At 44.8% G+C, this 16,864-nt stretch overlaps 1 protein-coding gene across 1 annotated transcript; it reads right to left on the reverse strand.

Moving 5' to 3' along the window:
- Positions 1-15,394: 15,394 nt before the first annotated feature.
- On the reverse strand, positions 15,395-16,636 carry LOC143419615 (uncharacterized protein F54H12.2-like). Its single transcript, XM_076887024.1, has one exon. It carries the CDS (start codon positions 16,634-16,636, stop codon positions 15,395-15,397), a length of 1,242 nt encoding a protein of 413 aa, XP_076743139.1.
- Positions 16,637-16,864: the final 228 nt, after the last annotated feature.

A 16,864-nucleotide genomic window follows, 5' to 3' on the forward strand; every position in this document is an offset into this window, starting at 1 on the left:
TTCTGCCTCTGTCTTTTGTCCTATGAACATTGATTCTTTATATTAAACGCGAGTGAAGACGTCACATAAATATGATAGAGCCAAAGGAAGTTTTTGGTTTCTATTCATTCGTTGGTTTCTCCACCTCTCCAATAATTTGCCATATTTCTTTTTCAAGGATTGGCGAACATTGGGAGCCTAAGAGCACTGCACTGTGTGCTGTGATTACGTGTGATGGGTAGACATGATGGAGTATTGCAGGAGTAAACAAAGTGAATGCCTAATTTCTCAGATGTGGTGAAAGTGTGGGAAATATTTTAAAATTTCCTGAAATGTTGAAAAAATGTTGAAACATTGTGGAAGATGTAAAAGTAAAGACATTAGTTGGAAAAGAATTCAATTCAATTCAATTTTATTTATACAGCACCAAATCACAACAACAGTCGCCTCAAGGTGCTTTACATTGTAAGGTAGACCCAACAATAATACATACAGAGGAAAAAACCCAGTTGTGATCCATAGCAGCACAACTCAAAGAAACATGGTCATATGAGTTGGACTGCACTGAGAGCAGTAGCTGGCTGACCTGATTATAAATGCGTAACTCAGCCAGCTGTTTACCCTTTGCTCTATGTGAAAGGTTAGTCACAACTTTGAAAGAACAGCACACATTGCTCAACCACTTTTAGCATTCAGAGGCTAGTGGTGTCTATTCAATGCCTTGTTCTCCGCTTATTTGTTCTTTTTCTTTGTACTGGAATGGAAACCTTTGGTAGTCTAAGAGCACTGTGCTGGGTTTGATTGATACAGATGATGGAGTATTACAGGGGTAAAGAAAGTGAATGGCCTAATATCTCAGAGGTAGTTTATGAAAGAAAACTGTGAAAAACCTTTGAGAAAATATGCTGAAATATTTGAAAAAAATCTTGAAGAATTCTGTAAGATGTTTAAAGTCAAGACGTTGCTGCTGCCCTCACCATGCGATGTACAGTTTACACGGACAGTGAGCTCAACAAGTGTCCAATAAAACACTTGAGACCAGAGCAAAGTTTGAGGTAGTTTACTGGACCATACTTGTTAAACTGTAAGCAAACATAGATAAAGATAAAAGACAATTTCAGTGTAAGTTCACATCAGTCGCACACCCAATTCAATATATGGTCAAGTAAAGTAACTCTGCACGGTTTGGAAGCCATTTAACAGTGACATACTTAGTTCTGACTGGATAGTACCATCTGCCTCACTAACTATAATCATGAGACAATTAAATTACAAGAAAATAACAATCTGTGAATCATGAAATCAACTGAAACATACTTACAGATTGTACAAACTCAACATCAAATAATGCCTCTTTACACTGCTGTGCCCCAGAATAAAACGGTGGATCTGTTTTATATGCAGAAGTTTAAATTACTTTACTGGGATCCGTACACTCCCGGCCTGGCATCTATAAGATGCCAAATCCAGAAACAACATATATACACTAACAAACACAACAAGCAAACACAAACAAGAAGAATGACCTCTGACACAGGTCTCGGGAAAAGTCACCATTTCTGATAATCTTTAATAACATGATGTTTACCAGGAATGAGTATCAGGCGTGATTCATCTGATGTTAGCTGGGCTCTTGTTAACCACCCGACAACTCTGAGATGTTTCGAGGAAAGGTTGTGCTTTGCTGAGTTGGCTTGATTAGCCATGAGGAAAAGACTAGCTGGTCAGCTGGATTGTTGTCGGTATACACATACTTCCATTGTCTTACTCTTGTGAACTGTTTGATCTGTTCTTTTCAAACCATAGATGGCCGCCACTGGAGATCGGCCATTACCAAACACATGGACCTTCATCTGAAACTCAAGGTTGAGGTCACAAAACCACAAGACAGAAATAATACCAAAGTTTTTCTTTGGGATTCAAGAAGCTGTGGAACATTTGCTGAATGTCAGTTAAACTGCAAAAGGTTCGCACTTGAAACAGATAAGCAAAGCGAACAGGCTGTTATTTAGACCTGAGCCTGGCGTAGCACATGAAAAAGGGACATATTATTGTACTGAGCGCTGAAGTCAAACACTCCCTTGATTTGCCATGACTACTGCGGATGACAGACACCAAACCTTGATAAGTACCAGCATTCTTTACCATGTAAGAAGAATCTGGTTGACCATTGCAGGACATCTTTTCCATGAACTGTACATAGTGGCCTTTCATCTCTGGCTTCCTTCCTACACCAAAGAGACATGAGACGTTTGAGGTCTTACTTCCTGTTGTAATAGCTGACGCTGTTTCGGTGACTGAAATGGGAGAGGGCCCACCCAACTGTCAGATCGATCCTTGACGAATTCATATGCAAAGAAAAAGCTTCTTTTCAAATGATCGTGACAGCTTATTATCCTCCATTGTTAACTAAAGATCTGCTTTCCAAGGTTATCTTGAACTGGCTTTCCCCTGTGAACCGCTTTTTGTGTCTAACCGTTCTTCCCCACTCGGTGACACACCCGCCGGGGGTCAAACTCTGGTAATTGGTAATTCTGTTCTCAGACATGTGAAGCTAGAGACACCGGCAACCATAGTCAATTGTCTTCCAGGGGCCAGAGCAGGCGACATTGAAGGAAATTTAAAACTGCTGGCTAAGGGTAATCGTAAATACAGTAAAATCATAATTCACGTCGGCAGTAATGACACCCGGTTACAACAATTGGAGGTCACTAAAATCAATATTGAATCGGTGTGTAAATTTGCCAAAACAATGTGGGACTCTGTAGTTTTCTCTGGTCCCCTCCCCAGTCAGACCAGGAGTGACATGTTTAGACGCATGTTCTCCTTAAATTGCTGGCTGTCTGAGTGGTGTCCCAGAAACGATGTGGGCTTCATAGATAATTGGCAAACCTTCTGGAGGAAACCTGGTCTTGTTAGGAGAGACGGCATCCATCCCACTTTGGATGGAGCAGCTCTCATTTCTAGAAATATGGACAAATTTATTAAACCCCCCAAAATATGACTATCCAGAGTTGGGACCAGGAAGCAGAGTTGCAGTCTTACACGCCTCTCTGCAGCTTCTCTCCTCCTGCTACCCCCCCAAAAACCCATCTCCATAGAGACTGTGTCAGCTCCCAAACAGACAAAAAACAAACTAAAAACCAGCAACAAACAACTTAAACATAAACAATTACAAAGAAAGAACAATACAGTATCCACATCTGAACCAAAGAGTAAAACAGTGAAATGTGGATTATTAAATATTAGGTCTCTCTCCTCCAAGTCTCTGTTAGTACATGACTTAATAATTGATCAACAAATTGATTTACTCTGCCTTACAGAAACCTGGTTGCAGCAGGATGATTATGTTAGTCAAATGAATCAACACCCCCGAGTCATTCTAACTACCAGAAACCTCGAAGCACAGGCCGAGGGGGAGGTGTGGCAGCAATTTTTCACACCAGCCTATTAATCAACCAAAGACCCAGACAGACTTTTAATTCATTTGAAAGCCTGATGCTTAGCCTCGTCCACCCCAGCTGTAAAACTCAGAAACCAGTCTTACTTGTTATCATCTATCGTCCACCTGGGCCTTACACAGAGTTTCTGTCTGATTTCTCAGAGTTTTTATCTGATTTAGTTCTGAGCTCAGATAAAATAATTATTGTGGGTGATTTTAACATCCATGTAGATGCTAAAAATGACAGCCTCAACATGGCATTTAATCTGTTATTAGACTCAATTGGATTCTCTCAAAATGTAAAAGAACCCACCCACCACTTTAATCACACTCTAGATCTTGTTTTAACATATGGCATAGAAACTGAACATTTAACAGTGTTTCCTGAAAACCCTCTCCTGTCTGATCATTTCCTGATAATAATAATAATAATAATAATAATGGATACTTTATTGATCCCCATGGGGAAATTACTTGTTTTTCTCTGCATTTGACCCATTCACTCAGTGAAGCAGTGGGCAGCCCACTAAGCAGGCGCCCGGGGAGCAGTGTGTAGGGACGGTACCTTGCTCAGGGGTACCTCAGGGTAGCCGTTAAGTGGATTCGAACCGCCAACCTTCCGATCATGGGGCGACCACTTTACCTACTGAGCTATCCCTGCCCCCCGATAACATTTACATTTACAATAATTGATTACACAGCAGTGGAGAGTAGACTTTATCACAGTAGATGTCTTTCTGAAAGCGCTGTAACTAAGTTTAAGAATATAATCCACCCACTGTTATCATCTTCAATGCCCTGTACTAACATAGAGCAGAGCAGCTATCTGAACGCGGCTCCAACAGAGGTCGATTATCTTGTTAATAATTTTACCTCCTCACTACTTACGACTCTGGATACTGTAGCTCCTGTGAAAACTAAGGCCTCAAATCAGAAGTACCTGACTCCGTGGTATAATTCTCAAACATGTAGCTTAAAGCAGATGACTCGTAAGCTGGAGAGGAAATGGCGTGTAGCTAATTATAGGCCAATCTCCAACCTTCGTTTCATATCAAACATCCTTGAAAGACTAGTTGTCAAACAGCTAGCAGATCATCTGCAGAGGAATGGTTTATTTGAAGAGTTTCAGTCAGGTTTCAGAGCTCATCACAGCACAGAAACAGCTTTAGTGAAGGTTACAAATGATCTTCTTATGGCCTCTGACAGTGGACTCATCTCTGTGCTTGTCCTGCTAGACCTCAGTGCAGCGTTCGATACTGTCGACCATAATATCCTATTAGAGCGATTAGAACATGCTGTAGGTATTACAGGTACTGCACTGCAGTGGTTTGTATCATATCTATCTAATAGACTCCAGTTTGTGCATGTAAATGGAGAGTCCTCTTCACACACTGAGGTTAATTATGGAGTTCCACAGGGTTCAGTGCTAGGACCAATTCTGTTTACATTATACATGCTTCCCTTAGGCAGCATCATTAGAAGACATAGCATACATTTACACTGCTATGCTGATGACACCCAGCTCTATCTGTCCATGAAGCCAGATAACACACACCAATGAGTTAAACTGCAGGAATGTCTTAAAGACATAAAGACCTGGATGGCCGCTAACTTTCTGCTTCTTAATTCAGATCAAACTGAGGTTATTGTACTCGGCCCTGAAAAGCTTAGAAATATGGTATCTAAGCAGATTCTTACTCTGGATGGCATTACCTTGGCCTCCAGTAACGCTGTGAGGAACCTTGGAGTCATTTTTGACCAGGACATGTCCTTCAACACACATATTAAACAAATATGTAAGACTGCGTTCTTCCATTTGTGCAACATCTCTAAAGTTAGAAATATCCTGTCTCAGAGTGACGCTGAAAAACTAGTTCATTACTCCAGGCTGGACGACTGTAATTCATTATTATCAGGATGTCCTAAAAACTCCCTGAAAAGCCTTCAGCTAATCCAAAATGCTGCAGCAAGAGTCCTGACAGGGACTAGAAAGAGAGCAGATTTCTCCTGTTTTGGCTTCCTGTTAAATCCAGAATTCAAAATCCTGCTCCTCACATACAAGGGCTTAAATAATCAGGCCCCATCTTATCTTAATGACCTTGTAGTACCTTATCACCCTATTAGAGCACATAATCAGAGTACCCCACGCAGTGACTTCAATTCTACTCCAAGCCAATTTGATCTACCTCACACATGCGAGACAGCTCTCATATGTTGGAATCTTATTGTCGCAATCACACATTAGAATCAAGAAATGTTGTTAGCTGAACCCGAGCACACTTTTGGCCTCACCCGAAGAAGGTCATCCACACTGCTGTATGCAAAAATTAGATGAGGAGACAAAGCCACGTGCTGACATTCACAGCACACCACAACCCGGTTTCAGTGACATTTTTGTAGATGGCTCAGTGTCTAAGAATAGCCTAGGACAAAACTGTGTAGGCTATGCAGTAATGACAGCAGACAGAGTGATAGAAGCAAAACTGCTAACATCCTCACACTCCGCTCAGAGTGCAGAACTCAAAGCAGCCATACGTGCATGTGAATTGCACGCAGGCCAAGATATAAATATATACACTGACAGCCAGTATGTTTTTTCAGCAGTGCACCACTTTGCAAAAATCTGGCAGAACAGAGGAATGATTACATCTACTGGAAACCCGGTACAACATGGAAGTCTTCTGAAAACACTATTAGATGTAATAATATTGCCAAAACAGTTAGCATTATGCAAATGTGCTGCACATTAGAAAGATAAATCAGAAATAACTAAAGGCAATAACTTTGCAGGTCAAGCAGCTAAGTTAGCCGCACAAATATGACATATTCAAATACAGCATATTTACTATGGAAGGCCTCGATCCGGACCTTATGACCCTACCGGAAATACTCCGGAAGTGTCTAGTCATTTTCAGACCTGATGCGTCATGTTCCCTAAGCATGAGGGGAGGGGTATGGTTGCTGGGGGGAGATCAGAGAGGGTTCCTGAAGCACAGCGGTGATGCAGCAGATGATTCTGTGATGTATAGAGAGACAGAGCGGCAGTTAGTTTTCCGCAAACTCATAGTTTGAATTCTGTTTCGATATTATGACAATTTTCTCTGTATTTCTTTTTTTTTACAATAGCGGATGTAATTTTACTTTCTTAAGCTGCACCGGCATTTGTAATGGGAAAAAAGAGTGACTTCCTGTAGAGAACCGTTTCTTTCAATAGTATTTTATTTTCCTATAATACAGACGCAGTAAAAAAACCTTTAAGATACACCATAGCTTGTGATGAAAAGAAGAACTTTCTATCCGCTTGTAACCTACAGGCTGCCTACCCCGTATGTGTAAAAATGAATAAATATCCCTTAGTGAATACTACTTTTCCCTTTGAGAGTCCTTTTTACAAGAGACTGAAAAACAAACCATAATAGCCGTGACAGGAGCTCTTGTTTCACACACACACACACACACACACACACACACACACACACACACACACACACACACACACACGCACACACACACACACACACACACACACACACACCGCGGGTCAAGGAGGAATGAGACAGCAGATATCAGTTTTTTCTCAATGCTTATAACCTATAACGCGTCCTCCAAAAAATTATTATTATTATTAAAACATCTATATGAGGTAGCTTTTGCGCAGCCTGCTCCTTGGTAGAGTTTTTTTTTTTTTCAATACTTTTACAATGGGTTTTCTCAATAGACAGAAAATGAAAATGAGGAGTCAACAGCCGATATTATCATTGCTTGTAACCCGGTAAATAATTTCGTACATCTCCCCATAAAATAAGCCTTATGTGAAAAAAGCTCATATTCGAATAAGTTTATTCCCCTCTGTGGGAAAGAGGTTTTTTCTCAGAGTCAACCATGAGGCGAGTTTTGTCAACAGGAGGTGAGCAAGAACAACTGTTGCCCATAAGGTAAAACAAATATCCGCCTCTAAGTCGTATTTTACCGTTGCAGAATGTGGAAAACAGACAGCGTTCACAAGAAGGCATTCAAAAAAAGGAAATTGGATACCCCGACTCTCCCGACTGCACACACACACACACACACACACACACACACACACACACACACACAGAGACCCGAAGGATGAGAAAAAAAAAAAAAACCCTCTCTAACTGACAATATTGTCAGGAGAAAGATGCGAAAAAACAGATGCCTCGCTAGACGAGGATAAAATGAGAGAAGAAACGGGAGGGGAGTCAAAAGAGCCGATATCTGCTCAGCCCCTACTGTGAAAGTTCTACCAATCGCGAGGAAGAATCCGTGAATATTATGTCAGCATTCCGTTCAAACAACGCCGCCGATCAGAGCGCCAGGGCCATCTCGCCAGAACTGTTCGTACCTCACCCCGGTAAGCCTTTTTTTCTTTACGACTTTAAATTATATATCAACAGAGATGTCAATAATTTGATTACTTTCTTTTAGATTTCTACATCAATGATTTCACGCAAGTGGACTACGGTGCGATTAAATAAGTATATATCATTTTTTAAATAAGTTTAGATAGACTTTTTTCAATGAAACTCTGTTACTTACTTACAGACGCTATTGATAGTGCGGTGAATACCAGCATAAATCCGGCCGTTTTCCGAGGCGATTTAGATGCCATCCTCCCCACAGAACCTCCGCTGCCGATCGGCGAAAGACCGCGGCGAGAAAACGACGATATTTTCGTCTCCGCAAACCAGGAGAACTGCGGAGAAAAAAGTTTTAAATCCAAAGGTAAACAATATGTTGCATTATCCGTCATTTTGTTGAATAACAGGATGTGACGGAGTAATCCGAGTGTGCTATACCGCCCCTCCCGACCCGGAGCGGATTTTTAAAAGTTTGTTTTATTTCTCGACAGCGGTAATCGAGAATATACAGACCCCGCCGCCGCAGCGAAAAGAAGAAGACGATGTTATTTTCGTCTCCGCATACCAGGAGAACTGCAGGAAAATAGCTTTTAAATCCGAAGGTAAACAATATGTTGCATTATCCGTCATTTTGTTGAATAACAGGATGTGACGGAGTAATCCGAGTGTGCTATACCGCCCCTCCCGACTTGGAGCGGATTTTTAAAAGTTTGTTTTATTTCTCGACAGCCGAGATTGTGGATATACCTATTCAAACCCCCGCTACAGACAATCGGACGGAGGAGCGAGGTAAATAAAAGTTTTTTTCATTCTCAAAAATAGGAAGCAGGAGATTGTTTTCTTAAAACTTTTCTCTCTTCTGTTTTTATTTCTCGACAGAGACCGATACAGAAAATCAGGCGGAGGAGGAACCGTCCAGAGCTCCTCCTCCTCCTCCTCCTCCTCCTCTCAGGAGACTGAGAGGTAATTGACGAGGGATGAATCGATCCTAATAAACTTCTCCGCTCTATAAAAAATGTAAGTTTTAAAAATTACATTCTGTCCGTCTTTTCTTACAGGTCGACGGCTACTTCATAAGAAGAGAATCCTCGGAGACCTCGCTTTCATTCACGCATAACAGTCCGCGCATATGCATCAATATATCGACACAAGGACCTGTAAAGGGATGCAAAGTAAAAGCATACACATGTAAAAGTCTGTGAATTAAGAAATAAAGAAAATCATGTCAGAAGAACGCAGCATTCCTGACGCTTTGTTGGAAGCCGTGGCAGAAATGAACAGAGACGTTGATCATATAGCCCCACCGATAGAAAACAATATAGCCCCACCACCGATCGACCCCCTACAGCCTTTAGAAAACGCTTTGCAAGCCCTCCTTCAAAACATTGAAAACGAACGGCGTGCCGGTCTACTGAACTTTGATCCTCTGCAACCGTTAGAAAATGCTCTTCAGCTCTACGACCGGCAGAGGGAGGCGCAGCAGCAGCAGCAGCAGGAGGAGCAGGTGCAGCAACAAGAGCAGGAGCCCGCGGAGGAGGAGCGGCCTGCGGAGCATCAACAAGGAGGATCTCGGGTACAGAACGATGCGGTGACTCGCCGCGAACAATTTAATAATTTTGAAATAAGGCGAGTATTTAACATTCCCTCTCCGGATGAAGCGACCGACCTCGCTCAATTTTACCTCGACGTCAGGGATAATTTTGTAGATCTAGCGGATAGGGTGAGACCGGAAGTTAGTCGTAACGACCGGGTTCAACTGGAGATCATCAGCGAGCACGCGCGAAATCACTCTGTTTTTAATGTCGACGAAAGCGTTGAAAACATTGTACCGGTTTTTGAGGACCTGTTGGCCAGGCTGATACAATCAAACGGCGCGATCGTGGCGGGCTCTCCCCTAGAAATTGTTGTGCAAGTAATTAGAAATCCTAGAGGCGGCAATGACCCGCGTAAAAAGATTCGCAAAACGTTAGATGATGAAATTCTAGTCAAAAAGCGACGCTGTCTGTATGTGGTAAGAAACAAAAACGATAATCTGTGTTTCGCCATTAACCTGATTCACCTCACTCAACCTCATTTCACAGATAAACAGGCCCTGGAACGCGGCAGAGAGCTGCAACGTTTAGCGGGGCTGAGCGATCGCACCCAGGTAACCCTCACCGACATAGGTAAATTCGAGCAAATACTAAATCGTAAAATCGTCGTGTTTTACCGCCCGCCCGAGGACAGAACTCTTTCGCTAATCGAAACAGACTACCCAAACACGTCTCACCCGCTGTACTTATTCTTATTCCGACATCACTATTACGGGATAAAAAATCTAAAAACATTTTTAGGAATCCAGTACATTTGCGAGGAGTGTCATATATTATAAAAGAGAGGAACACTTTTGTCAAAACCGCTGCAACCTCTGTTTTGACCCCGCGTGCCCCACTCACTTTCTGGACTCTGTAATCTGTACGGATTGTAACAGATCATGTCGCACACGCATGTGTTATTTGAAACACAAACAACCCAGAATTCACTCCAGTTCCGGCCTCAGCGTTTGTCAACAATTGTATAAATGTCCAGACTGCAAACTCCTCTCCCGTCGCGAAAAGCACAGGTGCACAGCCGCCAGATGTAAAATCTGTCGCGCGGAGCTTCCTCCCGACAAAAATCAGCACCTGTGTTACATTCAACCTCTGAAACACGAAAGCTTCGACACCGCTTCCATAATCTTTTATGACTTTGAAACCTTCCCAGACAGGGAGGGGGCGCACGTCCCTTACCTAGTGTGCACAAAATCTCTAGAAGGAGAAGAGTGGCACGCTTACGGTGTAGACTGCGTTGAAAAGTTTCTCCAAAGATACAGAAGGAAAAGATATAGAGAGACCACGTTCGTTGCGCACAACGCGAAAGGGTTTGACAGCTATTTAATTCTAAGTCACCTGGTGGGAGAGGGGATGACTCCCTCTCTCATCATGCAAGGCAGTAAAATTATATGTTTCACAGAATCCGATTTCCTTCTCAAATTCATAGACTCGCTTTCTTTTCTCACCATGCGTCTCAGCGCTATGCCCAAAGCTTTAGGCTTCGAGGACAAATCCAAGGGATTTTTTCCTCACAAATTCAGCTCGCGGGACCGTTTAAAATACGTGGGTCCGTACCCGCCTCCTTCGGATTACGGGGTAGAACGCATGTCCCTCTCCGAACGGGAGGAGTTTTTGCGTTGGCACGGCGAGGCCTCCCGTGGGGTGTTTAACTTTGTATTACTGTATTACTGCCGAAACGACGTTAATATCCTGAGGGAGGCGTGCGTAAAGTTCAGAGACGGGTTTATAGGCGAAACTAAAGTCGACCCTTTCAGCTGCGTCACTATAGCTTCAGCCTGCATGAAAGTGTTTCTCACCAATTTCCTACCCGAAAACAGTCTGGCCATCCCCTCGCCCGACAACTATGGCCGCAGGTTCAAAGCCTATTCGCACGCGTCCATTCAGTGGCTGGAGTGGGTAGCTCGCTCTCAGAAAATTCCCATTCAACACGCTCTCACAACCGGAGGGGAGAAAAAAATAGGCCCGTACTTTGTCGACGGATACGCGCTGATTAACGGGGAAAAGTGGGTGTGGGAATTTCTGGGATGCTTTTATCACGGCTGTCCAAAATGCTACAGGCCCGAGGAAATCTGCCCTTTGACCCGCGCTCCTTACGGGGACCTGCACGCCTCCGCCGAGGCGAGGCTCCGGGAGCTGAGAAACGTTTACAGAGTCCGCACGGTCACGCTGTGGGAGCACGAATGGAACGAGATGAAAAAATCGAACGAGGAGGTTAAAAATTTTATGCGGAGCTACGAAGCCCCGGAACCTCTGTCTCCTCACTCGGGACTTTACGGAGGCCACACTTCGGCCTTGAGGCTGCGTTACAGCGCCTCGCCAGGAGAAAATGTGTATTACGTAGACGTCACATCCCTGTACCCTTACGTCAACGCCAAGCGCGCTTACCCTCTGCATCACCCCCAAATCATCAGAGAGAATTTTGCAGACCCTCGCAGTTATTTCGGGCTGATCAGAGCCACCGTTTACCCGCCACGCGGGCTCTATTTCCCCGTTCTACCGTACAAAACCCCCGGAGGTAAATTAATATTCTCCCTCTGTCGCACCTGCGCCGAGACTAATCATCAAAGCGGCCCGTGCCTTCACGACGACGAGACCAGAGCTCTCACAGGGGTCTGGGTCACCGTCGAGTTTAACAAAGCCTTAGAATTGGGTTACAGAGTGGCAAAAATCACAGAGGTCTGGCACTTTGATAGCCGCAGCAGCGACATTTTTGCCGGTTATATTAACACTTTTCTCAAAGGCAAACAGGAAGCCTCCGGCTATCCTCCGGAAGCTCGCGACGAGGATGAGAGGAGCAAATACGTGGAAGAGTACCACAGGCATCAGGGCATACGTTTAGACCCGTCAAAAATAGAGGTGAATCCGGCCAAAAGGCAGGTATCGAAATTGTGTCTCAACAGTTTCTGGGGAAAGTTTGCTCAGAGAACCAACCTGACTCAGACCACTCTGGTCAGAAAGCCCAGTCAGTTTTTTAACTACGTCTTTTCAGGCCAGTACGACTTTAAACACGTCTCTTTTTTAAAGACCAAAAAACAGGAAGTGGCGTTAATTCAGTGGAGCTATAACGAGCGGTGCGTGATACCTCCCGGCGTGACCAATAACGTTTTCATCGCCGCTTTCACCACAGCCTACGCCCGTCTAAAACTCTACAAGTATTTAGAAAAATTGCAGCGCAGCGTTCTGTACACTGACACCGACTCTCTGATCTACGTAGTGAAAGAGGGGGAGGAACCTTTAGAGCTGGGCAACTATCTAGGGGATCTCACGGACGAATTAGACGGGGACACCATCCAGGAATTTGTCTCCGTGGGTCCAAAGAGTTACGCCTACTGGACCAGAAACAAAAAGAAAATGGTGGTAAAGATGAAAGGTATAACGCAGACGAGAGAATGTTGCGACCGGGTCAATTTTGACAGTATGAGCGGGTTGGTGGAAAGTTACCTTTCTGGTATGAAGGAGGCGGAGCTCGAGACCCCTCAGCACGGGATTCAGAGGGATAAGAGAGGCTTTGTGCTCAAAAACAGATCATTTCAGAAAAAGTTTCGCGTGGTTTACGACAAGAGACGTCTCTTTCCAGACGGCACAACTCTGCCTTTCGGGTACTAGGGTGTTTTTTTGTTTTTTGTTTTTTGTTTTGTTTTGTTTTTGTTTTTTGTTTTTTTCTAAAAAATGGAGGAAACTGATTTTGATCACAGACTGAAAGTGCCTTTTTCCTGTCTCGTTGTGGGGCCTAGCGGGTGTGGGAAAACTCATTTTGTAAAGTGTGTTTTGGAAAACTGCGAACGCGTCATGGATACTGTGCCCGCGAATATTGTGTGGATTTATACTTCTTTTCAACCCATGTACGAGGAACTTTCAAAGACCAATAAAAACATTAAATTTGTCGAGGGGCTGCCTGATTCTTTCAAAGATTTCCGAGACGTTCTGGTGGTGCGGGATGACGTCATCTTTCAGGCCTCGGATCACCAGGAAGTGGTTAAAATTTTCACTCAATACCGCCACCATAAAAACGTCTCGGTCATGATGCTGACCCAGAACCTTTTCCATCAGGGTAAATACAGCCGCACCATCAGCTTAAACTCCAATTATATGGTGTTGTTTAAAAACCCCAGAGACAAGCTGCAGAATGAGATTTTGGCCCGTCAGATTTTCCCTTCGCAAAAAACATTTTTCTCAGACAGTTTCAAAGACGCCACCGAGGAGCCCCACGGGTATTTAATCCTCGATCTCACTCCCTCGTGCCCAGAACGCTACAGAGTGCGCGCCGGTCTGCTTCCGGGGCAGTACCCCGTCATTTACCTGCCCAAACCCAAGTAGCCATGTCTCAGCGTATAAAAAGAAACGCAGTCTTACTGCAAGCTCTGTACCACGCGTCGCCGCAGAAACGCAAAGACATTCTCGCTCACAGCTCCCCGGATTTCCTCCAGGCGCTGTGCGAGATAGCTTTAAATCTTTTAAAGGGGAACATACCTCTTTCCGCTTCTCAATACCAAAAACTGAAACGCCAGCAAAAGATCATCAGGCTGCTGGCCGACAAGAGAACGAGCTTAAACCGTAAACGTCAAGTTTTAAAGAAACAAACGGGTGGGTTTCTTTTCCCTCTGCTGTCTGCAGCCGTACCCATTCTGGGGAACCTGCTGGGAGGAATATTTCAAAAATGCTGAGATGTTTAAAAAAATGATTCTCGTTCCCTCTCACGAGTTGAAAAAACTGACCCGACCCACCGAGCCTACCGTCAGAGAAACTGCCAAAGATGATTTGGACGAAAAGATGAAAGCCATACTGGAGGATCCGCGGCTAAATTCGTACAAAAAAGTCAAAAGATACGAGTCTCTGCTGCGGAGATATCTCACACTCTCTAAACAGGGTCGGGACGAGGAGAGTCAGGTGACTTTCCACCTCCCGCCCGAGGAGGCGCAGCAGCAGCAACAAGTGCAGGAGCAGGTGCAGCAGCCCAGGGAGGAGGAAGAGGATGAAATGGTGGAAGAAGTATTAAAATCCTTACCCCCTCGAGACCGCAAAAACGCCCGCTACATTATGCAGAAATTAGCGGAGGGGGGAGGAGGATGGACAAAGAGGGGAGAATTCGTTTACAAGGGGGATGCGGTGCGGGGTTCGCACATGATCGATCTATTTAAAAACCTCTCCCTCTCTTTTAAAAGTAAAAACCAAACGCGACCGAAAGGATGGAACGCGTTTTTAACTACTTTGGTCGAATCAAACATCCCCTCATCCTCCATACATAACCGTCGAGCTCGCGACCAGTACGTGCGTCTTAAATCTGTGGAGGAGGAGGAGGAGGGAGTACAGACACCTGCGCGAAGGGGGAGAAAACCCTCTCGGGTCAAAAAGATGCTTTCCCCGACCTGGACCTCTATGTAAAACAAACGTTTTGTTTTTTTTTACAAATGAAATAAAAAACGCTGCAACAAACTTTTTTTTTGTTTACGTTTCTTTATTCGATACACGCATCTTTAAACTTTTGTAAGGAGCACGCCCCGTGATGACCTCTGCGAGAGCGAGCGGGGCAGTGTCCTTTCAGAAAGTCAGACACCATGTCATCATTTTTAAACACATCGTTATAGTACAGAGAAAGTATTTTGCCGACGTATAACCCCTGAGCCTTGTGACATAGATAAAAAATGCAATGTTGCCCGCAAACGACAGACATAGGGTGCTGAAGCTGACGATCATGATAGAGTATTTTGTCAGAGCGGTCTTCCAGAAACTCTGAGATGACCGAGGGATAGTGAGCAAAGTCGGGAGGGAATCCGTAAGAGTCAAAAAAAGTGGAGGAACCGTCCCTTTCCAGAGTCAGAGCCAGCCAGTGTTCTCCCCTCAAGTGCGAGGGGTGAGTGTTTACTATAAAGTAGGCGGGGGGTTTAAAGTCGCGCCTCAAAAAGGCCAGCTGGTCCGAGGCCCAAACCCCGCAGAAAACGTCTCCCAAGGCGCGATGCAGAATGTGCTCCAGCTGAAGGTTATCCATGTATTTTTTTTTTTTAGTAATAATCCACCAGCACCTGCCTTTTAGAGTCAATCTCCAAAATGGAGTCGTAGCAGGCGTATACTATGAGAGTGGTGGTCTGAGGCAAAGGAACTCTGAATCTCATCTCCAGCCTCAAATTCCCGTTGGAGACAGGAGACAGGGCGTCCGCATCCTCGCAGGGCTCCAGATTAAAGGCAAACAGGGCGTACCCCTCGTTAAATTCCCGGCGGTCGATGCTCAGAGGCAAATCTTTGAGGTGTCTCCCCGTGGCAGAAAACATGTGGTAAAACTCCCTGACCGAATTTCCGCGGTCAAACTGTGGCTGGAAAGCTTTGGCGGGCACCTGCCTGCCGTCCTGACACAACGCCAGATACTCCACGTCGTTGTGTCTAAAGTTGAAAGGCGACATGTCCCTCCTCCCGGTGAAGGCGTCGTGATGAACCATGCCCAGGACCACGTATTTGGGCATGGCTCCCAGAAAGAGATTCTCTTGGTTGCAGATCCTGGAATTTTCAGGGATGGAGTAGGTTTTCACAGAAACGCGCGAAAGAGGATAGAGGGCGTTTCCTTTCATCAGGGCCGCGGCGTGCCCCAGCCTGACGGCCGGCGAGACCGTGACCTTTTTAACGAACAGAGAGGCCGAAGTTATTTTCAGGGCAAACTGCGAATCCCGAGTTCCCATCAGACTGAAGGCGTCGCTGTTGCGTATCAATTTAATTCTCAAATCCACAGAGTTCAGCAGGAGCCTCTCGCAGAAGAAAATATCTGCGTGGAGTGGACCCAGCAGGTCCACTTCTCGCGACTCGGCCGTGAAAACGGCTCTCTGTTTTAACCCTTTGTTCGGCCCGTTGCTTATAACTATAGAATCCATGTCTCCGGCAGTGTCTTTGTAAAACAGACCGGCGCTGAATTGACTCTTTAGAGTGTCTTCTGAAAAGTTGAGCAGCGTCTCGATCATGGCCCTGTAAGGATGGGTGGCGCTGGACTGCGAAATCAAATGATCCCCCAGTATAACGTCGCACTGACTGAAAATTGTATTGAGGGGGTAATTGATGAGCGCTACCCCGGCGTCGGGCGGGATGTCGCTCCCGTCCCTCTCCGTAATTTTCACTCTCAGATGGAGCATGGTGTCGTTCAGATCGAGATACTTTTCCCCGTCTCCGGGGATGAAAAATTCAATGGGTGAGTTGTCGTTCAACGCAGAGAGGGGCTGACATTCTTGATATTTTTTATCCTCTATAGATAGCTGGGTCATGGGAGCCGAAAATAGATCCAGTTCGGCCAGGGTGCATTCGGTAGATTTCTTGTGTAAGAGAGACTTTTTTTTTTTTTTTTTTCTAAAATATGTCCGAGCTCCGCTGGGGGTTCCTTCTCTTTCCGCCGCCGGTCTTGACTGATTTAGTTTTTACTCCGGCGCTTTTATTTTTAACCCGCTTGCCCGGAGGGCGTTTCCTCTTCCTGCGGGAGAGGACCATCATGCCCC

The sequence above is a fragment of the Maylandia zebra genome, linkage group LG7 (assembly GCF_041146795.1).
Source record: "Maylandia zebra isolate NMK-2024a linkage group LG7, Mzebra_GT3a, whole genome shotgun sequence".
Classification (NCBI taxonomy): domain Eukaryota; kingdom Metazoa; phylum Chordata; class Actinopteri; order Cichliformes; family Cichlidae; genus Maylandia; species Maylandia zebra.